Source organism: Papio anubis, chromosome 20 (assembly GCF_008728515.1).
Source record: "Papio anubis isolate 15944 chromosome 20, Panubis1.0, whole genome shotgun sequence".
Lineage (NCBI taxonomy): Eukaryota > Metazoa > Chordata > Mammalia > Primates > Cercopithecidae > Papio > Papio anubis.
In genome coordinates, this window is record NC_044995.1 from 4,862,455 (window position 1) to 4,889,295 (window position 26,841).

A 26,841-nucleotide genomic window follows, 5' to 3' on the forward strand; every position below is an offset into this window, starting at 1 on the left:
TTTTTTGGTTTCACAATACATTTATTTAGAAAAGCAACATACAGTAATAGGTATTTCAGAGAATGTAGCAAAGGATAAAGACAAATACAAAAGACACTTGGGATACAACTGCTGGCTTCTGCCTTCCACACACAGTGGATTTTACTGTAACTGACTAGAGTCACTCTGGTGCCAGGAAGTTCCGAGCCATGTCCGTGGCCACCACTGGCAGCTGTGGCTATTTCTGTGGACTGTTGTTACGCCGGGCTTCATTGTTCTTTCATTTAACAAATGTCCCAGTCACATTTGTTGGACTGGGTTGGGGACGTACAGGGGAACAACAGTGGGTCTCTGCCCGTGGGAGCTCACAATTTAACAGCGAGACGGACGCAAACGGCTAGCACAGGACAGCATAGCAAGTGTTACCCAAGGTACAGGCTCAGGGTGCTATGGGGACCTGCAAGAAGGCCACCTGAGCTTTGGGTAGCTGGGAAGGCTTCCTGGAGGAGGTGAGGCCCAGAGGTGGGGGTAAGCCTGGGGGTAAGCCTGGGCCAGGCAAAAGGCAGGCCTCTTGGCTCCCATCTGTGGTTCAACACCCTGTGTGTAGGCCCCTCAGCTGACCCGTCTTCTGTGAAATTCTCGATCCCGCTGTTTGTTCTATTCACACTGTGCTTTGTCTTGGTGGTTAGCTTTCACAAGCACACACCTCCTACTCCAAAACTTAGGCTGCTGTCTCCTGGGACGCTTTTTTTTTTGAGACAGAGTCTCTGTTGCCAGGCTGGAGTGCAGTGGTGTGATCCTGGCTCACTGCAACATCTCCCAGGTTCAAGTGATTCTCCTGCCTCAGCCTCCCGAGTAGCTGAGATCACAGGCACCCACCACACCTGGCTAATTTTTGTATTTTTAGTAGACACGGGGTTTCACCATGTTGGTCAGGCTGGTCTTGAACTCCTGACCTCAAGTGATCGGCCTGCCTCAGCCACCCAAATTGCTGAGATTACAGGAGTGAGCCACTGCGTCCTGCAGGCTTTGGAGGTTCTCTTACATTTGGTATTTTTTCATGACACCTATGACTACGCTTTGGAGAGAGTGGCTGTCCCCGCGACCCCGACCACTGCGTCTCCATCACCAGGTCGAGCCAGGATGAGGTGGGCGGTCGCAGTGGCTGGAAAGGGGCCAAAGACACTCAAATAAAAGCCACAGAAGCCACACCCATGAGGCTGCTGCCTGGGCAGAGGGCTCTGAGTACTTCCTACATGGAAAAAGGCAAAGCACACAGCAATTGTCTCAAGGGCAGTCACGTGAAAGAAAGAAACATGTATCTTGCCACAACCCCAAACCAAACAACAGGGCGCGTTCCCCGCATGGAACTCCCAGGGGACCCGCAGGCCCCGGAGCTGCTGTCGCTCAGTCGAAGGTGATGCGGAAGCTGCGCTCCTGCTCCTTGCGCCGGCCCTCGCACACCTTGGTCACCTCCTCCACCTTCCTCTGCAGCAGGGCCGAGTTCTGGTCGATCCACTGCAGCGAGCCCATGTGCGCGTTGAGGATCTTGCAGATCTGCTGCAGCGGGTCGCTGGTGTCGGCGGGGGCCCCGGACGTATTCAGGTGCTCGATGATGTCCTTGAGGTCCTGGGCCATGCGCTTGAGCTGCGCGTCGATGTTCTCGGCCAGCTTGTAGGTTTTCTCGCGCTCCTCATCCGCGTGCTGCAGGTAGATGGTTCCGCTCTGCTCCTTTACCAACTCCTCCAGCGGGCTCAGCAGGTCTTCCAGCTCCTTCTGCTGGGACAGGATGAAGTCGAGCTCCTGGTCCAGCCTCTTCTGGTCCAGCTTCACTTTCTCCACCTCGCGGTGCAGGCTGGTGATCTTCTCCCCGTTCTCGATCAGCGTGCGGTCCCAGGCGTTGACCTGGGTGGCCTGCTGGAGGAAGTGCCGCTCCTGGTCCTCTAGCTCCAGGCTCCATTTGTTGATCAGGCTCTCCAGCTGCGCGTAGGTCATGGCGGAGCCGGCGGCCGCCCCTGCAGTTGCACCAGGGCCAGGTGGAGCAGTCACAGCGGCTGCCGTATTGCTGGGGATCCCAGCTGGCGCCAGTGGTTTTAAATTCAAGGCAAAGCCGGTGGTGCTGCTGCTGCTGCTGGTGGCCGCGGCGGTGGCAGTGGTGGATGTTGCTGTGGAGGCGCCCGAAGCTGCTCCAGGTGCCTTTAAGCTGAAGCCCTGTGTCCCAGCAGCGGGGGCTCCCGCGGTGGTCGCAGGGGTACAGAGGGAGAGTCCGGTGGTGGCAGACGAGGTTGGAGCGGTTGCTATTGATGCAAAGAGGGTGGGCCCAGTACCGGTGGTGGTGGCTGTGGCTGTGGGAGCAGCTGGCTGCGTGACGCCTGCTGTGGTGGCTGCTGGCGTGGCCGGGGTAAAGGGCAGAGTGGCAGGTGCCGTGGGCTGGGCTGAATTCCCCGCTGAGCCAATGTTGAAACCGGAGGGCTGGGCCGTGCTTCCACCAGAGAATGAGAAGCCTCCAGATGTGGTGGCTGGAGCCACAGAGGTGGTGGAGGGGCCAAACACAAAGCCAGTGGGTGCTGTGCCCTGGCTGGAGGTGACAGTGCTCGATATGGCATTAGTGAGGTTGCTGCTGCCCAGCCCAAAGCCACTGGGGTTTGCCATGGCTGGGGTGGCAGCTGTGTTGCTCAAGTTGAGCTTTGAAGCACCGATCCCCAAAGAAAATCCAGTTCCCCCCGAGGCAAGAGTTGCTGTTCCAAAAGTGAAGCCTGTTGTCTGTGTGGCCGGAGTCTGAGTGGCGAGTGAGAACAGGCCGGTGGAAGGGGTACTTGTGGTTGGTTGGGAGGGAGCCCCAAAATTAAACCCTCCAGTGCCAGAGGTGGAGAAAGAAAACCCTGTAGCAGGTGTGGTTGTCGCTGTCTTTGCAGTGCCAAATGTGAACCCACCTGTAGGGGCCCCAGTGCCTCCAAAATTAAACCCGCTCATGGCTCTGGACTCTGGTGGCAGCAGCTACTCTGGCTCCCAAAGCAAATCCGCTGGCGTCTGCGACCTCGGGAAGATTTCTAAAGCAAAGGAAGTGACACTGTCAGATGGCAGTTTTGGAAAGGCAAGCCCAGTGGCATGACTGGGCACGGCTGGTTTGGAGGGTGGTGGGATGGGATTATGATACCATGCAGCAACCCCCCTTCGTCCTGTGTAACCTAAACCAGACTCTGCTACATCGAGAAGGATCCAGAAGCACAAATGCACGCTCCAGGGGTCAGGTACGAGCAGCCGGGGTGCTAGGGACGTGCATGGCCACATTCAGCACAGTGGAAAGTTCCCACTCTGGAGGATGAGGTGGGAGAACAGGACCTTGGACCCACTTCAGCCCGAGGAGATCAGATTTGAGGCACTGCCACAAGCGGGACTAGGACACAGAAGAACAGCTGTAGGACCTGCTCCCAGCGTGGGGCCCAGTAAGGTTCCCTGGCTGACTCTAGCGGGGTGTGAGCGGATCAGCTCTTGCCACCCTGAGGGCCTCTCTGGACCTGAGAGAGAGAGATGGGGCAGGGAACCCAGGCTGGATGGCAGGGTCTGGGCTGCTGAAGGTCCCCCAGGCCCACACCTGTACTCTCTAAGAGCAGGAGAGGACGTGCCCCTCCTAACTCAGGGGAGGGTCTGAAACCCATGTGCTCAGAGCACAGATGCCCCTGGCCACAGTGACTGGCTCGAGGATAAACTGAGACCTGAGCCAGGTAATCAGAGCCTCCCCTGGGATTTTCTCCATGCTCGGAAGGCAGCTGCCTCCTTCGCCTCTAAGTGTGGTGCAGGGGATTGCACCTGGGCCTCCCTTGGACACCTTCTCAACCACCTGCAGACACTGGGACATCACCGGAGACCATGAGCCCCACCAGAGATGGATGGGGTGGGGAACAGATAAAGAGCCCCCGAGAAGCCCCATGGGCCAAACATTTCCCTTCAGTCCAAACTGGCTTGATGTTGGTAACGTCTAACCGAAAAATCTCCAAGTGGTGCCATCTATCAGCAGGATGGTGAGGAAAGGGTGAGAGGGAGTGCTGGATAGGGGTGTTTTTTTTCTTTTGGGAAAGGGTTTTGCTCTGTCATACCAGCTGGAATGCAGTGACATATCACAACTCACTGCAGCCTCAAGCTCCGGGGCCCAAGCGATCCTTCCACCTCAGCCTCCCAAAGTAGCTGGGACTACAGGTACATGCCACCATGCCCGGCTAATCTTTTTTATTTTTTGTAGGAACGGGATTTCACTCTGTTGCCCTGGTCTTGAACTCCTGGGCTCAAGCGATCCTCCCTCTTTGTCCTCCCAAAGTGCTAGGACTATAGGTGAGAGCCCTCCAGATGATCAGAAGCATACTTAGAAGATGGGTTTGACTGACTGGAGAGGGAAGAAAGCTTGTGGTGGCAAGAGCAGACTGGAGTGATGCGCTTTGGAACCTGAAGACGGGAGAAAGCCAGGAGCCAGGGAAGGCAGAAGCAGCTCTAAAAGCCGGAAACAGAAAGAGGGAGGCCCTGTCTAAAAAACAAACAAACAGAACAAACAAAGTCATGACTGAGAAGCCAAGTGCCTGGCCCAGAGAAACACCCACGACGTCTGTTTCCTCTTCCCTCTCTCCAGGCCAGTTTTTAAATTGCTTGGTGTCTGTCCTCAGGAAATCCCCTTCTAGCTTGAGGAAGAGGAAACCTACCTCACTACCCCCACCCCTTCCACTGCACCCTTCTGCCTTCCACAGGCCCCTAATTTTTGTTTCATCTGCTCCTCCTCCTCCACACAGCCAAGCAAGTCTGGGGAGATGACCCCAGGGCCAGCTGCATGCGCTCTGCCTTGTCCAAGCCAGCAGATCTCAATGGGCGCCCATCAGCACTGACCGGAGCATTCAAAACACCGAAGGCTGCCAGCTCCACGAAGCCAGTCTCTCCAGGGCTAGGATGCTGGCCCTGGCATTTTCATAAAGCTCTCCTGGGGGATTCTGAGAAAGGCCTCTTCAACAGGCCACGGCAAGTGCCTGAGCCCCCAGGACTGTCGGGGCCCAGCCCGGCCTGCATCCATTCCTCCCGTTGTGGGACAGAACGAAAGTCCTCACTGCTGAGCCACCTCAAGTCGGTGTGTTGTTACTGGCAGCTAAAGGCATCTGAGCAGCTACACCTACACATCTCAGTTCTCAAAAACTCAGCTTAAAAAAGCTTTTGCTATTAATAAGTTATAGCTAAAATTTCCAAGAAGAGCATTTATAAAAAGCTCTTTGCAACTATGAAAAAACTACAAGGAAAACAATCTTCTGTGGGGACTTGTCTGGCTTAACGGTTCACCATTTTTTTTTTTTTTTTTTGAGACGGGAGTCTCGCTCCGTTGCCCAGGCTGGAGTGGAATGGCACGATCTTGGCTCACTGCAACCTCCGCTTCCTGGGTTCAAGCAATTCTCCTGCCTCAGCCTCCGAGTAGCTGGGATTACAGGCACATGCCACCACACCCAGCTAATTTTGTATTTTTAATAGAGACGGGGTTTCTGCATGTTGGTCAGGCTGGTCTCAAACTCCCAGCCTCAGGTGATCCACCTGCCTCAGCCCCCCAAAGTGCTGGGATTATAGGCGTAAGCCACCACGCCCAGCCAACAGTTCACCATTTATTAAGTGCCTCGTTGGTTTCTAATACTTCAGGTGCCAGGGATCTATTCACAATGGTGAACCCATACAGATCCAGCTCTGATCCATGCAGTTTAGATGTAATATGGCCAGGCGCAGTGGCTGACGCCTATAATCCCAGCACTTTGGGAGGCTGAGGTGGGAGGATTGCTTGAACTCAGGAACTCAAAAACAGCCTGGCCAATATAGCGAGATCCTGTCTCTACAAAAAAAATACAAAAATGAGTTGGCTGAGATGGGAGGATCACTGGAGCCCAGGGAGGTGGAGGCTGCAGTGATTGTGCCACTGCACTCCAGCCTGGGCAAAACACTGAGACCCCATCTGAAAAAAAAAAAAAAAAGTTAGATATATCATTACTCACTGTTTCCTAAAAGCAAACTTTGGGGCAGATCCATTTTACAAATGAGAAAGTGAAGCCCAGAGTGGTTAGCTAAGCCATGGCCCCTGCCCTCGAGGCAGCCAGAGTCAAATGTCAGCTCTATAATCAGGGATCAGGGATGGGTTACATGCTGTGGGAGCAGGTTCCAGCGAGGAGCTGAGTGTTGCAGATGTAGCATCAGCCAGGGAAAGGATGGGGAGGGGAGAGGAGCTGTCCAGGCAGGAGGAAAGGCCTACGGGAAGACAGGGAGGCTGACACAGCAGACATGCCTCTGGGTGCTAAGTGATTTGGTGCTTCGGAAGGGAGATGTTTATGTGTGAAGGACTGATTTGCCAAGCATGAGCTGTTCAAATCTGCACATTCCAAAGAGAGAAAATCGCCCTTGACCAGCTCTGAGAGAATCTCTATGTTTTTGAAATGTCCTGCCAGGTAAGACCGTCTTTGTTTACCTGGAGCCTCAGGCCACTCTAGGGAGTCCATGTTAACGCTGTGACCTACAGTGGGGGCTTTGGGTCATACGGTATCAGCACAACCTCTGGAGGGGCTGGAGAAAGCAGACCTCAGTTTAGCCACACAGGTGCTCCATGCCTACAGAACTGCTCCTCCTCACAACCCGGGCCGCCAACACTCCGTAAGTGTTACTGCACACGGTTGCTGGCAGAACTGAGCGCTGTCCACAGAACTCTCTACCTGGAGAGGAGAGCTGGAAGCTCGTGCCTGGTCTCTCTCGGAGCTTCTGCATCTCTCCCCTTTGCTGTTTTCGGTCTGCTTCATTTCTCCATAATAAACCGTGACCGTGACTGTGAGTAGAAAGCTTTGCCGAGCTCTGTGAGTCTTAGTTCATCACTGAGCCGGAGGACTGAGCCAGAGGGTGGACTCAGGGCCACGTGATGGGCGGGAGAATTCGGCAGAGCCATACATACCATGCTAACGGTTCGGGCATGATGTTGAGGGAGCCACAGGGGACTTTATGGGTGTGGGGGATGAACTGCAGGGGTAGAGGCTGGAGGCCAGGTGGCTTAGAGAAGACTGGGAGAAGGTCCAGGCCAAGAGCCCAAGTCCCGAACTGGGACTCAGACAGAGAGGACAGCATCACAATTTGAGCAAAGTGTTAAATTCACACCAAAACCACAGGGTCTGTTCCCAGTTAGCAAAGCGTGCACCAAGACCACAGGGTCTGTCCAGGTTAACAGTGACAGGCCAGGCATGATGGCTCATGCCTGTAATCCCAGCACTTTCGGAGGCCAAGGCGGGAGGATTGCTTAAGCCCAGGAGTTTGAGGCAAAAAACAACAAAAAAAAGCCACAAATACTAGAACTTGGGAAGTTTCTCACAAATGCAAAGTATTACGAGCTCTGATCCTGGAATTACCACATTTGTCAAAGGGGAGAGTTCCCTTACCAAAGAAGCCGATGGTGCTGGCGGTGGTGGGGGAAGCAGGGAGGAACCCAAACTGAGGGAATGGTGCATCTCTAGGGAAAGGAGGAGGGTATGCCTGGGCCTGTGCTCAGGGCTGGGTGGCTGTGACCATCTGTAGTTCACCCAGGCAGGACACAGCTCCAGAGAAGCGCTGCCTTGAGGTCACCAAGGGAAGTGCTGGCAGAGCCGCCAGTCCCTTCCCTTTCTGCCTGCCCCAACATTTACCCTTGGGTTTAAACAACACAGGCACCTTCACAGCCCTGGGGACCTGGAGGAAGACCCGCCTGGGATCAGATGCAGAATCATCTGAATTCAGGTGGGTACATCCCACCCCCACCTGTGAGAACCAGGGTTCTTTGCTGTCACCCCAGCCTTCAGTCAGCTCTACCACCTTACCTCCATCTGTGATTCTTGTGCCACTCCACGTCCCAGTTTCTTTGTTTTTTTGAGACAGAGTCTCACTCTGTCACTCAGGCTGGAGTGCAGTGGTGCGATCTTGGCTCACTACAACCTCCGCCTCCCGGGTTCAAGCAATTCTCCCACCTCAGCCTCCCAAGTAGCTGGGATTACCGGCGCCCACCACCACACCCAGCTAATTTCTGTATTTTTAGTAGAGATGGGGTTTCACCATGTTGGCCAGGCTGGTTGTGAACTCCTGACCTCAGGTGATCCACCTTGGCCTCCCAAAGTGCTGTGATTATAGGTGTGAGCCACTGTGCCCAGCCCCCAACCCCTTTTAGATGCCTGGGACAGCAGTCTGTGCCTGGGAAAGAATACAGGAGACCTCAGCTTTGGACCAAAAGGAAAGGAAGAATTAGGAAGGATATGGTGTGTGTGTGTGCGTGTGTGTGTGTGTAGGGGTAAGACAGAAAAATGGCCCGCAAACATGCCCACACCCGCATCCAGGACCTGTCAATGTGACCTTACATGGCAAAGGAACTCTGCAGATGTGATGACGATAAGGAGGTTATCCTGGCTTATCCATGTGAGCCCCAGGTGACCATAAGGGTCTTTCAGGGAGGCAGGAGAGGAGTCAGAGGGAGATGTGCCTATGGAGGAATGGACTGACAGATGCTGTGCTGCTGGCTTTGAAGATGAGGGGGCCACAAGCCAAGGAACACAGGCAGCTTCAGCCTCTAGAGCTGGAGAAGGACAGAGCCTCTCTCCTAGTCTCCCGAAGGAACCACGCACCAGGCACCCATTTAGACTCCGGACCCCCAGCACTGTGAGAATACATTCGTGTTGCTTTAAACCACTACATTTGTGATGACTTGTTACAGCAGCCACTAGAAACTAATGGGGATAGGTTGAGGGAAGATGGAGAAAGAACAGAATGAAATCTAGATAGGTGGATGGGAATACACAGAGCAGAGCTGGGGTTGAGAAAGGGGCTGGGGTCAAGGGCAGGTCTGCCCTTGTGTATGGAGACCAAGGTGGCTGGTACAGAAAGGAAAGTGAGATGTGACTCTGAAAATCCAGACATGCCCTGGTGCTGAGGCAACCCTGCCAGGGCTGTGGATATGTGTGGGTGGATTGCCACTGACACCCAGCCATGACAGGCCATCTACGGTGGGAGGGAAGGACAAGGTCGCCTCTGAACACAGAGGAAGGCTAACGGTGGGGATGGTGTCGGCTCCACCGGGCCAGATTTCCGTTTGTTCCCTGCTGCATCTGCAGCACCTGGAGCAGTGCCTGGTACACAGTACGGACTCAGTAACAACCATTTACTAAGGACCTACTGTGTAACTGGTACTGTGCCAGGAGCGCTGTGCTGCAGCACACGGAGCCCTTCCTGGGTGGGAAACAAGTGCAGACTCCCCAAGACCACCCAGCAAACAGCAGCCCCACTATGGGAAACCAGAGCTTTCCGGGGCCAAGTCTTGACATTGTGTCTGGGACGGGAGGATTTCACTGAGGAAAAGATGTTACAATTAAGTGTTGGCCAAGTGTGGTGGCTCACATCTGTAATCTCAGCACTTTGGGAGGCTGAGGTGGGTGGATTGCCTGAGGTCAGGAGTTCGAGACCAGCCTGGTCAACATGGTGAAACCTCGTCGTCTCTACTAAAAATACAAAAATTAGCCTGGCATGGTGGTGTGTGCCTGTGATCCCAGACAGAAGTGCGAGGATGACTTGAGCCCAGGAGTTTGAGGCTGTGGTGAGCTGTGATCACGCCACCATACTCCAGCCTGGGCGACAGAGGGAGATCCTGTCTCAAACAAATAAAAAAGTTCCGGGAGGCACCTGAACAAAGGCCCATGGCATTCGGCTGACAGCCACCTGGTGGCACTGCGGACAACACAGAGCCCAGACGCAGGAAGGAGGCAGGAGGCGGCACGGAGCTGTCTCTGCAGGACCTCCCCTTTCCCCATGGAATTCGCAGTTTCAGATTTGGGGGAACCAGAGAGACCAGAACAGGGGAGAAGAGAGCAGAGAGTGAAGGCAGTGGAGAGGAGAGAAACAAGGGGAAATCAGAGACAGGCTGGGCCCAGGGAAATTTGATTCCAGCTGAGGCTCGGATGCCATCCTCAGACACTGCCTTCCCTCACTTGCCCTCCCATGGGGACCTCTGACCAGGACCATCTCCATGAGTGCTAGTGCTGGGATTCTCCGTCTGCAAACTCCACAAGTCTAACTACTCTGCTTCTTAACTGTCTCCTGAATCAGTTCCTCTTTTCTTGGTGTCAAAGAAAGTCCACCTAAACCCTGAAGATCAGCTCCAAGTCTGCTCTTCAAGAACTGAAGTCAAGTGACTGACAACTTCCTAAGTGCACCTTAGCCAAGGCAGACACTCAAGCGGTCCAGGCCAACGAGCGCCTTGGGAGCATGAGGCCATGGGTGGGCTCCAGTGGGTCAGGGTCTGGGTTATGTTTGGAAAGACTCACCGAGACTGTGTGGGAGGACTGAGGAGACTGTTGCAGTCACCTGGCAGGAGCTGGGGGTGTGGCCTGGGCTTCCCTGTCCCGCTCTCTTACATAATTACCCTGCCTGGGGTATGGCCAACCCCATTAGTAGAAAACAGAGCAGGCCGGGCGCGGTGGCTCACGCCTGTAATCCCAGTACTCTGGGAGGCTGAGGTGGGTGGATTACCTGAGGTCAGGAGTTTGAGACCAGCCTGACCAACACCGTGAAACCCCGTCTCTACTAAAAATACAAAAATTAGCCAAGTGTGGTGGCACATGCCTGTAATCCCAGTTACTTGAGAGGCTGAGATGGAGGTTGCAGTGAGCCGAGATCGCACCACTGCACTCCAGCCTGGGCGACAAAGCGAGGCTCTAAAACACACACACACACACAAAACAAACAAACAAAAACCCAGAGGCATGGAGAGGGTCTGCTTTCCTTTTTCTTTCTGTCTGAGACAGTCTCACTCTGTCATCCAGTGCAGTGGTATAATCATGGCTCACTGCAGCCTCCACTTTCTGGGATCAAATGATCCTCCTGCCCTAGCCTCCCATTAGCTGGGACTACAGGCATACGCCACCATGCCCAGCTAATTTTTGAATTTTTGTAGAGATGGGGTCTCACTATGTTGCCCAGGCTGGTCTCCAACTCCTGGGCTGAGGCCATCCTCCCACCTCTGCCTCCCAAAGCGCCAGCATTACAGGCGTGAGCCACCATGTCCAGTGGGGGTTGCTTTTCTAAGCCAACTCTGTGGCGTGGAATTCAGCTCCTGTCTCCCACCCCTACGCTCACCTCCACCAAAAGGCCACCTCTCCTCCACAGAACCAGGTGTCCGCAACAGCAGGGAGGGAGGAGGGGACGGGGATAACTGTGGGTTTTCAACTGTCCTCTCTCTCCTCCTTAGGCCACCTGGCATTCTGGTCCCATTTTCCTCCCTGATGCCTTTCAACCTACAGGCATAACCGGCTTGCATGAAGGACCTGTGTGGAGACAAAGGAACTGGGCGTGTATAGCTGTGTGTCTGTCAGCTCCGCAAGGGGAGAAGCTGTGACGGGCCAGGCTGTCTTTTCCCCAGACTGTCACTGGAACTTTTACTGCATGTTCAGATGTTTAATGTTTCAAGGCCTAAATGTTCCTGTGTGCTCACTACCCAGGAGGCCGCACCACCCCGCCACAACCCAGTGACATTGGTGGGTATTTAAAAAAGTAAAAACTAGGCCGGGTACAGTGGCTCATACCTGTAATCCCAGCACTTTGGGAGGCCGGGGACCGGGGCGTATCACCTGAGGTGGGGAGTTTGAGACCAGCCTGACCAACATGGAGAAACTCCATCTCTACTAAAAAAAAATTACAAAATTAGCTAGGTGTGGTGGTGCACGCCTGTAATCCCAGCTACTCAGGAGGCTGAGGCAGGAGAATCACTTGAACCCGGGAGGCGGAGGTTGCAGTGAGCCGAGATCGCAACACTGCACTCCAGCCTGGGCGACAAGAGTGAAACTCGGTCTCAAAAAACAAAAAACAAACACACTCATTTTGTGAACAGGTAGTATGTTCACATTGTTCTAGCTCAGGTACAAAAGGGAATACTGTGGCCTGTCTTCCCTGAGTCCCACAGCCACCCAGCCCTGCCCCCTGGAGATAGGTTGCTATTGCAAGTCTTTGCAGCGACTTGCTGTGCATTTAAGCAAAAGCGTGGTTTGTACTATCCCCACCTGCATACAAAAGGCAGCCTGCTAGATGCACTGTTCTCTACTGTTCTTTCTTTATGTATCCTGGAAATCATTTTAAGCAGGTTTATTCTCCTCACCCGGGTAGATGAAGAAACCAAGGCCCTCGGAGGGGGCCGACTTGCCCAGGGTACCAAAATCCTGCCTCTGCCACTTGCTACACAGGACGGCCTCAAGGCAGTAGCTAAATGATTCCTGGATTCACTGGTTCTCAACCTTCTCCCCTTCTTTCCCTTGAAGTCACTTCACGGCTAATTAGCAATTACTTTCTCCTTTCCACTCCCCAGGCCCAGAAGCTACCAAAGGAGCTCAGGTGGTGCCAGCAACAGCAATTTTCCCCACAGGAAAAATGAATGAGCTAAGACAACCCCGGAAAAGTCAGGAAACTGCCAGAGAGAGACTTTAATGAAGATTCTAGAACCACTGCTCTTAATATGAATAACAGGACTGGAAGAGATCTGAGGAATACTCTGGTGCCAACGCTTCTTCCTTTTTGGCCAAGAACTTTTATTTCTTTCCCTTGTATTGAAAGATTTTTTTCCCCTCTACCTAACTGCATTAAATTTTTTTTTTTTCTAAGACAGGGTCTCACTCTGTCTCCCAGGCTGAAGTGCAGTGGTGGCAATCACAGCCCACAGCCTTGACCTCCCGGGTTCCAGTGGGCCTCCCACCTCAGCCTCCCTAATAGCTGGGATTACAGGTGTGTGTCACCACGCTGGCTTTTTTTTTTTTTCCTGAGACAGAATCTCGCTCTGTCACCAGGCTGGAGTGTAGTGGCACGATCTCAGCTTATTGCAACCTCCGCCTCCTGGTTTCAAGTTATTCTCCTGCCTCAGCCTCCCAAGTAGCTGGGATTACAGGCACATTCCAGCACACCCAGCTAACTTTTGTATTTTTAGTAGAGACGGGGTTTCACCATGTTGGCCAGAATGGTCTCAATCTCTTGACCTCGAGATCCGCCCACCTCGGTCTCCCAAAGTGCTGGGATTACAGGGGTGAGCCACCGCGCCCGGCCCAGGAGTTTCTTTTTAGGGTGATGAAAATGTTCTAAAATTGTGGTGATGGCTGCACAACTCTGTCAGTGTACTAAAGCCACTAAGTTGGACACTTTGATAAACGCATATGGATTATACAGTATCTCAATAAAGCCACTCAACCAACCAACCAGGGGGCGCTGGGAAGGGGTTGAGAGGCCACAGTGAGGCTGTGGAGGCAGACAGACATCAGGCTCAGAGCTGATTTTAGCCCGAGGGCAATGGCTTGGGCAGAGTTTCTAAGGGCAGGCCCATGCCCTCCTTGGGGTGGCCGGTAATGCTGGTTGAGAACAGGCTGGGGAAGAGCCTAGAGCTGAAACGCTCTGGTCGGTGGTGCAGGCACAGGACACCAAGGCCTGGAGAGGGACTGAGGCATGAGGGCTGAGGGACTCTGAAGGCAGTGGACAGGCGTGTGTGGCGGGGGAGGAACGGCGCACACCGCACACCTGTGCCCCCTCCGCAGCCCCTCCTCTTGTCAACATCAGCTTCCCCGGGGACAGCTGTTGGTGGGGGAAGGAGGGAAGGGCCCAGGCCGGGCTGTGGTGGAGACGGTTGCTATGGAGGTTTCTCTGGGAACCAGGTGAAGGCAGCCAGAGGATGGGGGCAGGGTGGCTTTCATTTTCAGAACTGGAACAAAATACAGAACCTTCCCGTCTCGGCGGCCATCTCCATACCCATATTTCGTGGCATTTCTCACTCACTTAACTTTCCCCGGCAATGTGGTGAGGGGAAACTATCATGGTTCCCACTTATAAATGAGCAAACTGAAAAAGGTGAGAGGACTGAAATCACCTGCATCAAGTCCCATAGCCAGTAAGGGCTGGCCCAGGCGTCTGGCCCCACAGCTGAGCTCCTAACCACACCGAGCCTCGCTCCCCACTGCAGCCACCACCACCACCATCCCCTGACTCATCCAGTCCCCCTTCCCATTCTCCAGAGACTTTCTGGGCCATCTCCATGACCTTCCAGACTAGCCTGGGCTTCACTCTCAAATCCAATTCAGGATGATCCGCCCGCCCCAGCTGCAGATGAGGGCCTGAGGCTCCTGCAGGGAAGAGAGGGGCGTCCGCTGCTCACCAACCCCCATCCATTCCTGCTCTGTGGTAGGTCAGGAAGAGGGCAAAGGAGTCTGTATCAAACTGGGCGAAGGCCTGGCGCTCTGATGGCCACTGACCTCAAAACTCTCCATGGGGGGTACACCCGTGCCCGTTGAGGGGGCACCTAGGGGGTCTCGTGAGGCCCTCCCACTGTGGCTCCCCGCCTCCGCCTCTCTCGCTGCAGCTCCTACCATGACCATCCATCCTATGAGTGCTGGCTGGGCTCAAGCCCAGGTACTCTCCTCTGTGCCCTAGTGACCCTGTAGGAACCACACGTCCTGGGCCAACCGAATGCAGGAGCAGGCTCCTCTGGACGCAGCGGTGGCGGCTCACCCTTCCATCTTGGCAGGATGAGCGCATTTGCTGCGAGAAAGCAGCCCCAACAGCAGGGCCCTGTGCTCTCTTGCTGGACAAACTTTCCAGAACACCAACCCCAGGCCAGGCCACCACGACCACGAGGGACCAAGACAAGCCCACTCCTGAATCACGCCTCAACACAGACAACACCATGTCCAAACCACAGAAACAACCAAACACCCCCTGGCTCAGAGCTGCTGGCTGTTTCTCAACTAACCCCGGCACTGGCTCCCTTTGCTTCTCCGGGCTCTAGGTCAAATAGATCCACATCATGGGCTTGCCCCTGACAGCCCAACTCCTAAAGTTAGTCCAAACACCTCCTTATTGAGGTGCCCTGCGGGTCCCTGTGGGGGACAGTCTTCCTGCGGCAATGAGTAATGTGTTCCTGCTGGCCTCTGGCTGGGGGCGTGGACGGCCGGCTAGGAAGAGAGTAAGACACTAGCCCCGCTTTCAGCAGGCATCCTGACCCTCAGGAAGGATTCTCTAGACCGCCTCCTCTGCTCCCCAGAAACACTGTCCTCCTCTACTTCACATGGGACAGGGCTGTGTTGGAACGAGGCCCTGCTCTGTCTCACTGCTTCTAAAGTCCAGCACAGAGGGGTCTAGCCCCAGTCCTCGGAGACTCTTAGAATGAGGGCTGGGTTTCCTTTTGCCCTCTGCTACGGGCAGAGAGGATGACAGCTGTGGGGAGGGGAAGTCACAGAGGGCCAGCGGCCTGAGTCCTGTCCACACTTGTGGTTTGCTGGGGTTTTCCAGGTTTTTCTGAATTACTTGCCTACCTTTAAAACTTGGATGTCACAGAAAAAAAAAATCTGGATTTCTAGCTTCTCCTGTGAAACCAGCAGCTCAGCACCAGCAGCGAGCGCTGCCAGTGTTGCTGCGGCCCCGGTGCCTTTCAGGGGCCCAGGAGCTTCTGGGGGCCACCCCTCCCTCTGGGCCTGACATGGACCCGAGGTGGTCAGCAGTTCACCGGTCCAGGCCTCTTCCCCTGTCAACCCCCTGCCCCTCCACACTGCCCCGAGGTAGTTCTACAATTGTGCCCGTTTTACTGATGAGGTGATCACAGGTTGGGAGTGCAGTGTCTTGTCCGAGGCCACTAAGCGGTAAGTGACGGCATCCTGGGCTCTAGGACACTGGTGTCAGCTGTTATCAGTTTGCTGTGTCCTTTTTTTTTGCGTAAGAGCTGTGACTGCTTCTGCTGAAGGGACAAGAGTGGCGCAAGGGAGGGAAGGGGCTCTGGAGGACTGTGGGCCACGTGGCAGCCTGTGCTGTCTCCCAGCCCCCACGTCATCCTCTCCCCAACTGAGCTGGCCTTGGCCTACCTGTCCTTGTTTGCCAGGACGCCCACCTTCAACCCCGGCACCCCTGGCCTGCGTGACCCAGTTACCCTCCCTGGCTCCTCTCAGGGACCTCAGTATCACATTCGTTGGCCTCTGTGCTGAGCAACTCATTAGAAAATGTATTGATGCCTACAGAAATAGCAACACAGGGCGGGGGGTTGTGGGGAACGATTCTGGGAATGAGGAGGGCCCTGACTTTGCCCTCGAAGTGTTCGGGGGAGCAGTCACGTAGGCAGACATCTGTGCAAGGCAGATCTGAAAGCAGAAGCAGGCGTGGCGGGAACAGAGGAGAATCATGCAGAGACCTGGGCTCCAGCAGGCGCTGGTTTCACCGACATCATCTCCACAGCGCTCCGGCACCGGACCCGAGCAGAAACTGTTGCTCACAGGGCACTTCCCGTATGCTAGGCCCCACTCTAGGTATTTTACGCACATGTACACATTTAATCCTCAAAACCACCGGCTGCAATGGACCATCTCATCCCCATTTTATGGAGGGGAAACTGAGTCACAGAGAGGCTGCCACTTGCTGAGGGTCACAGAACTGGTGGAGTTGGGGTGTGAACCCAGCAGGGTGGCGCCAGGGCCCATGCTCTGACCCACATTGCAGAAGGCAGCCGAGGCTCAGGCAGACGAGGGCCCTGTCTGCACTCCAGTCTACAACTGAGTGCTGGGCTCAGGACCAGAACCCAGGTCTGTCTGATGCAAAACTCGGAGCCTTTTCCATCATGCCAGGGCCACTCTGATTGGGAAAGCACTGAGGGGTTGCGGCAATAGCAGGGTGACGGCATGGTGCAGGCGGGAATCAATAGCGTTTGGCAGTTGTGAGCAGCAGCAGGCCTGAGGTGAGGGTCGGGGCTTGGAGGCCTCCCAGAGGCTACACCATGGGCCCTGGGGCCCTGGAAGCTGTGCAGCATGGTGGAGGCTGAGGTCCCATCTAACTGGCAGCGTGATTTTCACAACCTCCCTTACCTCTCGGGACCTCAGTCTTGTCTCCCGCTAACAAGCCTCTGTGACCTGAGGGCCCTTCTTGGCACCGAGTCCCAGATTCTCAGGGTCCTACATGGGTGGCTGATCTCCCTCCCTCTCCATGCCCCCCCTACTCATGCTGTGCTGGAGTTCTCCCTTATCCAAGGCTCTGCTAACCAGGAGCGGTTGCCAGGTGTGCTGGGGTCCCCAGAGAATCCCCCAACTCCCCCTCCCCGTCAAACAGCCAGGGCTGATGCAATCTGCCTGCAACCACCGCCTCACTCCCCAAGCCTGGCCCCTCCGCACCGAAAAAGAGTCCCCAGCAGCCCCACCCTTGCTTGAAGCCCCAGCTCAGGAGTTGAAGGGGAGCTCCAGGCTGGGGGAGGCCAGGACATGAGTCCTGAAGGAGCCATAAGTCTGGGTCAGCAATGTGCACATGGGGGGACTCAGGGTTCGAAGGTCTAGGGAGGAGGGTCGCAGGCAACCACTGATGACCCACTGTGAACTAGAACAGGCTGGGAGGGGCTGGAGAGTTCAGGGTGCCAACTGGCACCCACTCAGCCTGAGTCCAGCTGCTTAGTCTGGCTGGGCTGAAGTGGGTGGGACCCAATAGCTAGAGAGACAGCAAAAGGGTTGAGATGGGGGCGGGGGTGGGGAGGGGAAGCAGAGTCCCTGCCCAGGCACCTCTGCAGCCAGCATAAACTGCACGTAGCCAGCAATGCAATTCTCCTACTGACCAAGTTGTTAAAAATTACCCAGGCTGGGCCATGCGCGGTGGTTCACGCCTGTAATCCCAGCACTTTGGGAGGCCGAGGCGGGCAAATCATCTGAGGTCGGGAGTTTGAGACCAGCTTGACCAACATGGAGAAACCCCCTCTCTACTAAAAATACAAAATTAGCCACGTGTGGTGATGCATGCCTGTAATCCTAGCTACTCGGGAGGCTGAGGCAGGAAAATCTCTTGAACCCAGGAGGCAGAGGTTGCGGTGAGCCAAGATGGCACCATTGCACTCCAGCCTGGGCAACAAGAGTGAAACTCTGTCTCAAAAAACCAAAAAAACCCTAAAAAAAAACCCACAACAAAACAAAAACAAACAAAAAATCCCAGGCACAGTGGCTCAGGCTTGTAATCCTAACACTTTGGAAGAGTGAGGCAGGAGGATCGCTTGAGCTCAGGAACCAGGAATTCAAGACCAGCCTGGGCAACAGAGTGAGACCCCGCCCCCATCTCTACTTAAAAAAATAAAAATAAAGTATCCTACCTGGCCATCCTCTCAATATCCTGCAATACCAGTCTAAGTATGAGACAAAACCAAATGGAAGCACATTCCATAAAATACCCAACCAGCATTTTTCCAAATGGTCAGGGTCACGAAGGACAAGGAAAGTCTAAAGCCAGTCACAAGCCAGAGAAGGCTGCGGAGCCGTGATGCCTAAATATGACGTGGCATCCTGAAGGCATCCAGAAGGAGCAGAAAGGACATTAGGGAACAACTACCAAAATCAGAATCAAGTGTGGTCAGTGTCAAGAATGGCATCTGGCCAATGGTAACATACTGATGTTGCCTTGGTTGTGACAAATGCAGCAAAGTAATGTAAGATGTTAATGGGATAAACCAAGTGAGAGGCATACAGAAATTCTCCCTGTTATCTTTGCAACTTTTCTGTCGAGTCAATCTAAAATTATTCCAAAATAAAAAATTTTATTTAGGCTGGGCGCAGTGGCTCATGCCTGTAATCCCAGCACTTTGGGAGGCTGAGGCGGGCAGATCACGAGGTCAGAAGTTCAAGACCGGCCTGACCAACATGGGGAAACCCCGTCTCTACGAAAAATACAAAAATTAGCCGGACGTGGTGGTGCGCACCTGTATTCCCAGCTACTTGGAAGCCTGAGGCAGGAGAATGGCTTGAACCTGGGAGGCGGTGGTTGCAGTGAGCTGAGATGGTGCCAGTGCACTCCAGCCTGGGCAACAAAGCGAGACTCTGTCTCAAAACAAACAAACAAAACCTCAAAAAAACCAGGTAGGTCTTGCTTAAGGCTGGGTGTGGTGGCTCACGCCTGTAAATCCCAGCACTTTGGGAGGCCGAGGAAGGGGAGGGGGTCACCTGAAGTCAGGAGTTCAAGACCAGCTTGGCCAAACTGGCAAAACCCCGTCTCTACTAAAAATACAAAAATTAGCCGGGCGGGGTGACGGGCGCCTGTAATCCCAGCTACTCGGGAGGCTAAAGCAGGAGAATTGCTTGAATCCAGAAAGCGGAGGTTGTAATGAGCCGAGATCATACCACTGTACTCCAGCCTGAGTGACAGAGCAAGACTCTGTCTCAAAACCAAACCAAACCAAACCCAGTTCCCAAGTATAATCTAGAAGGTCTTCTTAGGAGAAGATTCTGCCGGTGGGGGGTGGGGTAGGGCACGTCTCTGCGTCCTTACCACTGGCAGTCTGTCCAACAGTCTGCCCTTAATTCCATCTGCTTTTGCTCAAAAACCTATACTGAGAAGTGGAAGGAAGTTGGACTTACTGCACAGCAATGGAATGAGAACACATCCACCTTAATTATAGCAGTAACAATAACCACTTTTATGCAGCACCTACTGTGTCCCAGGCACTAGTCTAACTGCTCGACGTGGATTAACTCATTTAATCAGCCCTATGAGGTAAGCAGTTTTTTTTTTTTTTTTTGAGACAGGGTCTCACTCTGTCACCCAGGCTGGAGTGTGGTGGCACAATCTCCGCTTACTGCAACCTCCGCCCCACCCCAGGGTTCAAGTGATCCTCCTGCCTTAGCCTCACAAGTAGCTGGGACCACAGGCACAAACCACCACACCCAGCTATTTTTTTGTATTTTCGGTAGAGACGGGGTTTCACCATGTTGCCCAGGCTGGTCTCGAACCCCTGAGCTCAAGCAATCTGCCCACTTCAGCCTCCCAGGGTGGTGGGATTACAGGCGTAAGCCACCGTGCCTGGCCCAGAGGCAGGTACTCTTAACACCACCTTGTACCACAGGGGAAACCGAGACACCGGGAAGGGAAATGGCTAGGGTCACACAGCTAATAAGAGGGGTGCAGTCAGGTTTTGAACTCATAAATCTGGCTCCAGAGTCTATGCCAAGGATGTATAAAATTTGGCTTCCTGGGGCTACATCGCAAGAACTGTCTTAGGCCACACATTTTAACACTAATGATAGTTGATGAGCTCAAAAGAAAAAAAAAAAACACTCGCAAAAAATTCGTATGGTTTAGGAAAGTTTACGAATTTGTATTAGGCTGCATTCAAAGCTATTCTGGGCCACATGCGGGCCCACGGATGGGACAAGCTCAGTTTACGCTCTTAGCTGCCTAAATATGATGTGGCATCCTGAAGGCATCCAGAAGGAGCAGAAAGGACATTAGGGAACAACTGTATACTGTCTCAGTGATAATACAACCCCTACAGGCTCAAGGAAATATAGGGCAGCTGCTCAAAAGCTGGCAAAGTGGACAATAAGTGCTCTAAGGGAAGGTGGTCAGATCCCAAGAAGGGCTTCCTGCCCGCAACAAGGGAGGAGAAAGAAGCTTGTGTAAAACGCTCAATACCAGGATTCCTCCACCTTCTCTGGACCTTGATTCAGTCTCCTAACTGCCACAGAAGGGATGAAGGTTGAACTCCAGCTGGGATGTGCCGACGTGGATGGGACAAGGTGGGTTTCTGCAAGAGAGAAAAGACCGACATCCACCTCGGCTGGTGGAGGGCCCTGTGCATGAGAAGGGGCAAGATGGCTACCCTCTGACTAAAGGGAAACGGAAATCTTCCATTTTTGGCAGGGTTGGGAGATAGTTCCTATCCCGTGGAAGCTAAGGACTGTTTGAAAGGAAGCCAAGGGCAAGGGATGGAGAAAAGGACGCAGCTGGGGCCTCGATGTCTGAATCCCTGCCAGGGGATGGGGCCTGGGCACCCATCATTTGGAACGGAAGATGAGGATGGCCGGAAACAGACACTTCAGAGGAATGAGGGAGACAGAAGAACGACAGCAAGAGTTAGACAGTCCAATGTCTGCGGCTCTTGCAAGGGGGAAGGAAGAAGTGACACTGGGCCCCAATAAAATATGTTGAGGCCGGGCGCGGTGGCTCACGCCTGTAAGCCCAGCACTTTGGGAGGCCGAGGCGGGCCGATCACGAAGTCAGGAGATCGAGACCATCCTGGCTAACAAGGTGAAACCCCGTCTCTACTAAAAATACAAAAAATTAGCCGGGCGTGGTGGCGGGCGCCTGTAATCCTAGCTACTCGGGAGGCTGAGGCAGAAGAATGGTGTGAACTCGGCGGAGTCTGCAGTGAGCTGAGATCGCGCCACTGCACTCCAGCCTGGGCGACAGAGACCGAGAGACTTCATCTCACACACACACACACAAAAATTGAACAGGAACGTATGAGTTGAACTCTGTGCATAAGGCTTGCCAGACACCGTCTTGAGTTTCATAAACCCACCAGGAGAGCTGATTTTTCTTATTTTACGGATAGGGAAATGAAGCAAGAGAACTTAAGCTATTTGCCCGAGGCCATCCTGGTAGGTCTGTGTTTGGGAGAGTGCTGTGACTCACGCTGGACTCTAACCCACGAGGGTTTCTCGGGGTCAGCAGTTGGGGGATGAAAACATGAAAAGTGTGGCTGGCAGGAAATTCTGCAAGCAGGGAAAGGGAAACAGAAATTAAATGGGGCAGGTCTCCGGGAAGAGAATGAGGCTGGATCCACAAAATCACAGGAGGAAGCAGGCCCAGACCTCACAGGCAGAAAAAGAAAGAAACCAGAGTTTAGGAGGAAACCAGACCCCGGAGCTACGAGGAGAGGGCTGGATCCCCGGCTCAAAAGGGAGGAGGGGCCTGGACCCTAGGAGTGGGAAGGAAGAGGTCGGATCCCCTGATCCCCAGGAGGAGGGGACGGGGCTGCCACCCAGTTGGGGCCCCGCGAGGGCGGGGCGCGGAAGGATCCGGGCGGGCCATGCTGCGCCACCTGGAATATATCTGTCCCCAGTCCCCGGGGCCGCCTCATTCCCCGTCCTCAGATCACGGTCTCTTCTAACTACAGCGTTCTCCGCCTCCGCCTGCGTAGCCCCGGCCATGGCTCTGTAGCCTGGACCCCTTTGTGCCCCCAGCCCGTCTCCGCGCTCACCACGCCTGCGCTCTCCGCTCCCACCTTCTTTCTTCAGCCGAGGCCGCCGCCGCCTCTCCTTGCTGCAGCCATGGAGTGAGTAACCGCTTACCTCTCCCTCTCCAACCGCCTTTCCCGCCCTTTCGCAGCTCGTGGCCCTCTTTAGGGAGTCCTGGGGGGAGGGGAGCTGCGAGCGGGGAATCACGGTCGCGCAGGCGCAGAAGAGGTACGGTGGGCCGAAGGCGAGCGGCTGCGCATGCGCACTGGGCCCGGAGCCGGGTGGGAGAGTTCTAGAGACTCGATGTTTGTCAGCCGGCGTGTGGCTGCGCCTGCGCACTCCAAGGGAGGGTGTGGTCTTTTTCTAAACGATTCTGTGCGTGCTTGGTTGTTCCTGCGCAGTAGCCTACCAGTGCCCCATAATGAATGAGCGGCGGGCCCTGAGTGTCCGCACATGCGCACTGATTCCCAAGAAGGCGGAGGTGTAAAGCAATTGGACAGCTCGGAAGACGTAGCATGCGCTTTGGCCCTTGGCGCATAGCCGCGTGTGGACGGCTGGCGTTCGGGTAGCCGTTCTCTGCCTGCCCCCTCTACCCTCCTCCACCCTCCCTGCTCCACGTTGCTCTGGCTCACAGCCCAACTTCTTCCTTTTAAACCAGGCGCCTGCTGAGGCGGGGACTGGCTTAGATTGACAGGGGAGAAGGCGGGGCTTAGAGGCAGCCCCTCTAAGTGGGTGGGGCTAGAACCACTGTCGTCACGATGGGTGGGATTTCGTGAGCCCATTGTGAGAAGGGGCGGGGCTAAGCCAACCTTTAGCTGAGGGGTGGGGCTTCGATGGGACAAAGAGGCGGGGCCTCTGGGGAATCGGAGAGGGGCGGAGCTAAATAAACAATGAGGGGCGGGGCTTGGAGGGGCAGTGGCAAAGCGAGGAGTGGGATTTGAGTGGATAACATTGCTGAAGGGCTGGGGCCTGGGGCAGTTCCCCTGGGCACTGGTTTGGGATGGAAGCTGGGAAGGCAGTGGGGCCAAAAGGAAATATTTTAGGACAAGGGGCGTGGCTGGAAGAAAATGTCCCTGGAATTGAGTTTTTCCATGAAGCGGAATATTCTGAGGTGGTTGGGAGGGGCCTAAGGTAATTCCCCTGGGAGACCCTTAGGTTTCTGTATTGGGGGAAAGGGTGGGGCATCGGTCCTACCTTAGGACCTAAAGAAATTCCCTTGGGAGTGGGTGGGGCTCAGATTTGGGTAAAGAAAGGGCAAATTTAGAATTCGGAGAGGCTGAGGCTTAGTTATAAACTGTGGTTGGAAGGGGGAAGGAGGAGCCCCGTGGACGTGCCTGGGGGTGTGGCTTGGCTTCCCCATGATTTTTGCCGGTGGATGAGGCTTTCCTGACCCCACGACCGCACCCACTCTTGTCTCACACGTGTAGGTCTTCCACTTTCGCCTTGGTGCCTGTCTTCGTCCAGCTGAGCATCCTCCAGAGCCTCGTCCCAGCTGCTGGTGCAGCCGCTCCTGTTGCCATCAGTGCCCTGCACCTGTGCTACAGCGCCCTGCACCTGTGCTACAGCCATGTCACTCCTGGCCACGCTGGGGCTGGAGCTGGACAGGACCCTGCTCCCAGCTAGCGGGCTGGGATGGCTCGTAGACTATGGGAAACTCCCCCCTGCCCCTGCCCCCGTGGCTCCCTATGAGGTCCTTGGGGGAGCCCTGGAGGGCGGGCTTCCAGTGGGGGGAGAGCCCCTGGCAGGTAAGGGCAGGTGGAAGGTGGGGGAGGGGAGTGGAGGGCAGGGGAAGATGGGGGAGGAAGAACTCATCCATGTATTCATTAAATGTTGAGTGCCTACAATGTGCCAGGCACTGTTTTAGGTGCTGAGGATACAGCTGGGAACAAGAAGAACATGGTCTGTGCCCTCCAGCAGCTCACACTGTGGAGAGTAGACCAGAGGCAAATTAAATGAGAGTGTATTGGAATAAGTCAGAAAGACTTAGCAGCTGAGCTACAAAATGACAAAGGGGACCTAATTCAGAGTGGGTAGCCAGAAGACCTGCAAGTAGGTAACATGTTGACGGAGGCATAAAGGATGGGAAGGAAGCCAGGCATGGTGGCCTGTAATCCCAGCACTGTGGGAGGCTGAGGAGGGAGAATTGCTTTAGTCCAGGAGTTCAGGACCTGGGCAACATAGCAAGACCTCATATCTATAGCGAAAAAAAAAAAAATTACCCAGGCATGGTGGAGCATGCCTGTAGTCCCAGCTACTTAGGAGCCTGAGGTGGGAGGATCGCTTGAGCCTGGGAGGCCTAGGCTGCAGTGAGCCAAGATGATGCCACTGCACTGCAGCCTGGGCAACAGAGTGAAACCTTATCCCTTAAAATAAAAAATAAAAAAAAAAAAAAGGAAAGGAATGAGCCAGGAAAACATCCAAGGGAAGAGCATTTTAGTTGGAGGGAACTGCATATGCAGAAGCCCTCAGGAGGCAGGAATCATTTTATTCATTACTGTATCCCAAATGCTTGGCACATCGTGGGTTTTCAGTAATTAATGCGTAAAGATGAAACAAGGTGTATCTATGTGTGTAATGTGATCTAGTTTGCCTTTTAAGAACAGAGTAAATACAGACACCACAGATACAGAGTACTCAGTAAAGGAGATGTTGGAATGGTTGAAGAAATGCTTAATTGACTGTTGGTTGAGTCACTGGTTGGTTGGCTGGTTCTGTCTTTTTTTATATCTTTTTTTATTTTTTAATTTTTTTTTCCCCTGGACCCTCTTAAAGGTTAAGACTGATTCTCTCATTGGCTAATTTGTTGGTTTTTGGTCATCTGGTTCATTGGTTGATTAATGGGTTGATTGATTGGTTGACTGGTTTATTTGGTTGGTTGGCTGATTCCTTGATTGATTGGTTGATGGGTTGGTTGGTTGGTTGAATGGTTAGTTAGTTGGTTGATTGCTTGGTTGACTGGGTGGTTAGATGGTTGATGGTTGGTTGGTTGGTTGACTGGTTTATTGGTTTCTTCACTGGTTTATTGGTTTGTTGACTGGTTTGATGATTCACTGGTTAGTTGTTTTACTGAATGAATGGAACAGATGCGCCTGAATGAGATGTGAGTGAGCACCCAACTAGGCAGAAGACCAGCAACTCAGGAGATTTTGTGTCCCTCCCCACTTTCATCCCAGGTGATGGCTTCTCTGACTGGATGACTGAGCGAGTTGATTTCACAGCTCTCCTCCCTCTGGAGCCCCCTTTCCCCCCAGGCACCCTCCCCCAACCTTCCCCAACCCCACCCGACCTGGAAGCGATGGCCGCCCTCCTCAAGAAGGAGCTGGAACAGATGGAAGACTTCTTCCTAGATGCCCCGCTCCTCCCGCCACCCTCCCCGCCACCGCCACCACCACCACCACCACCACCACCACCAGGCCCCTCCCTCCCCCTGCCCCTCCCCTCCTTTGACCTCCCCCAGCCCCCTGTCTTGGATACTCTGGACTTGCTGGCCATCTACTGCCGCAATGAGGCTGGGCAGGGGGAGGTGGGGATGCCGCCCCTGCCCGTGCCACAGCAGCCCCTTCCTCCTCTTCCACCTCAACCTTCTCGCCTGACCCCCTACCCACATCCTGCCACTACCCGAGGGGACCGCAAGCAGAAGAAGAGAGACCAGAACAAGTCGGCGGCTCTGAGGTACCGCCAGCGGAAGCGGGCAGAGGGTGAGGCCCTGGAGGGCGAGTGCCAGGGGCTGGAGGCGCGGAATCGCGAGCTGAGGGAACGGGCAGAGTCTGTGGAGCGCGAGATCCAGTACGTCAAGGACTTGCTCATCGAGGTGTACAAGGCCCGGAGCCAGAGGACCCGTAGCTGCTAGAAGGACGGGGGTGTGGCTTCTGGGGGCTGGTCTTCAGCTCTGGCTCCATCATCCCCCTGCCTCCACCTAATTCCATACCCCTCTCTTGGCCGGGCACAATGGCTTATGCTTGTAATCCCAGTACTTTGGGAGGCCAAGGCAGGAAGATCGTTTGAGACTAGGAGGTCAATACCAGCCTGGGCAACATAGTAAGACCCTGTCTCTATTAAAAAAAAACCCTTCTTCCCCACAAAACCACCCAACTCCTCTCTGATTTTATCCTTTTATCCTCTCTCTGCTTTTATCACCTCTCTTGTGTATTTCTGGATTTTCTTCCCTCTTCTCTCCTCCAAATCATTAAATGTTTGGCCTTAGTCAATGTCTGTGCCCGTCACATAACATCCAAGGCACCGAGGCCCACGGGGAATACAGGAAGCAGCTGGGAGCTTGGAAACCTGGTCTCTTGAATTTCAAACCTGGTTTCTTGCAGCTGGTTGTCTGGGGTGAGTGGAGTGGCTACAGGATAGGGCTGAAGGACTATGCAAATGAGGATGTAAGTCAGGGCAGGCTTTGAGAAGTGGACCCATATCCTACAGGCAAAAAGCAGGCTAGGTGACCTTGGGACACTATGCTAAGGGAGGAAGCCTAAAGGCAGCCAGGTTTACGGAGCGGGAAGATGAGCAGGCCAATGGGAGGAGGGGCAGGGCAGGACTGTACTTGGTGACTGGGTGTTCATTTTAGCTGTGGGAGAAAATCAGTGTTTTGTGAAGGTGTTGGAGAGGGGCTGTGTCTAGGTGAGGGATGGTGGAGTACTGATTTTTTTGGGACGTTATGAGCAAAAATAAAATGAAGCATTTCCTCTGGCCTGTGCATCTTGTCTTTGTGAGAGAAGCAGCTGGGGAGAGGGTGACCTTGTAATCCCAGCACTTTGGGAGGCCGAGGTGGGCAGATCACCTGAGGTCAGGAGTTCAAGACCTGCCTGACCAACAAGGTGAAACACCATCTCTACTAAAAATACAAAATTAGTTGGGTGTGGTGGCG

At 54.2% G+C, this 26,841-nt stretch overlaps 3 protein-coding genes across 12 annotated transcripts in view; 1 reads left to right on the forward strand and 2 right to left on the reverse strand.

Moving 5' to 3' along the window:
- Positions 1-22,095, reverse strand: part of IL4I1 (interleukin 4 induced 1) — a 40,835-nt gene extending 18,740 nt beyond the window's left edge. For 4 of the 6 annotated variants that reach the window (XM_009195017.4, XM_009195014.4, XM_009195019.4 and 1 more), the window contains exon 1: positions 2,913-3,014. The gene's annotated coding sequence lies outside the window, so the exon portion shown is untranslated. Of the gene's footprint in view, positions 1-2,912; positions 3,015-20,424; positions 20,507-21,994 lie in introns of those variants that run through there. The other 2 variants (XM_009195018.4, XM_009195015.3) reach the window with 2 other exon arrangements.
- NUP62 (nucleoporin 62) lies at positions 1-22,194 on the reverse strand. Of its 4 annotated transcripts, none has more exons than XM_003915934.4 (2): positions 22,086-22,194; positions 1-3,029 (listed from the first exon to the last, which is right to left on the reverse strand). In XM_003915934.4, exon 2 carries the CDS (start codon positions 2,950-2,952, stop codon positions 1,387-1,389), a length of 1,566 nt encoding a protein of 521 aa, XP_003915983.2. In that variant the 5' UTR covers positions 2,953-3,029; positions 22,086-22,194; the 3' UTR covers positions 1-1,386. The 4 variants fall into 4 exon arrangements, with proteins under 4 accessions (XP_003915983.2, XP_003915982.2, XP_003915981.2 ...); XM_003915933.4 differs by having other exon boundaries at positions 22,019-22,176; XM_003915932.4 differs by having other exon boundaries at positions 21,995-22,176.
- ATF5 (activating transcription factor 5) lies at positions 21,141-26,665 on the forward strand. Of its 2 annotated transcripts, none has more exons than XM_031659192.1 (3): positions 21,141-22,069; positions 23,399-23,716; positions 25,145-26,665. In XM_031659192.1, exons 2-3 carry the CDS (start codon positions 23,539-23,541, stop codon positions 25,819-25,821), a joined length of 855 nt encoding a protein of 284 aa, XP_031515052.1. In that variant the 5' UTR covers positions 21,141-22,069; positions 23,399-23,538; the 3' UTR covers positions 25,822-26,665. The 2 variants fall into 2 exon arrangements, with proteins under 2 accessions (XP_031515052.1, XP_009193275.1); XM_009195011.3 differs by lacking the exon at positions 21,141-22,069 and adding an exon at positions 22,874-23,102 and having other exon boundaries at positions 25,145-26,664.
- Positions 26,666-26,841: the final 176 nt, after the last annotated feature.

Coding starts and splice junctions, on each gene's coding strand:
- NUP62 (XM_003915934.4), bottom strand. CDS start 2,952: ATGAGCGGGTTTAATTTTGGAGGCACTGGGGCCCCTACAGGTGGGTTC.
- ATF5 (XM_031659192.1), top strand. CDS start 23,539: ATGTCACTCCTGGCCACGCTGGGGCTGGAGCTGGACAGGACCCTGCTC. Junction 23,717..25,144: donor GGGGGGAGAGCCCCTGGCAG/GTAAGGGCAGGT, acceptor CTTTCATCCCAG/GTGATGGCTTCTCTGACTGG.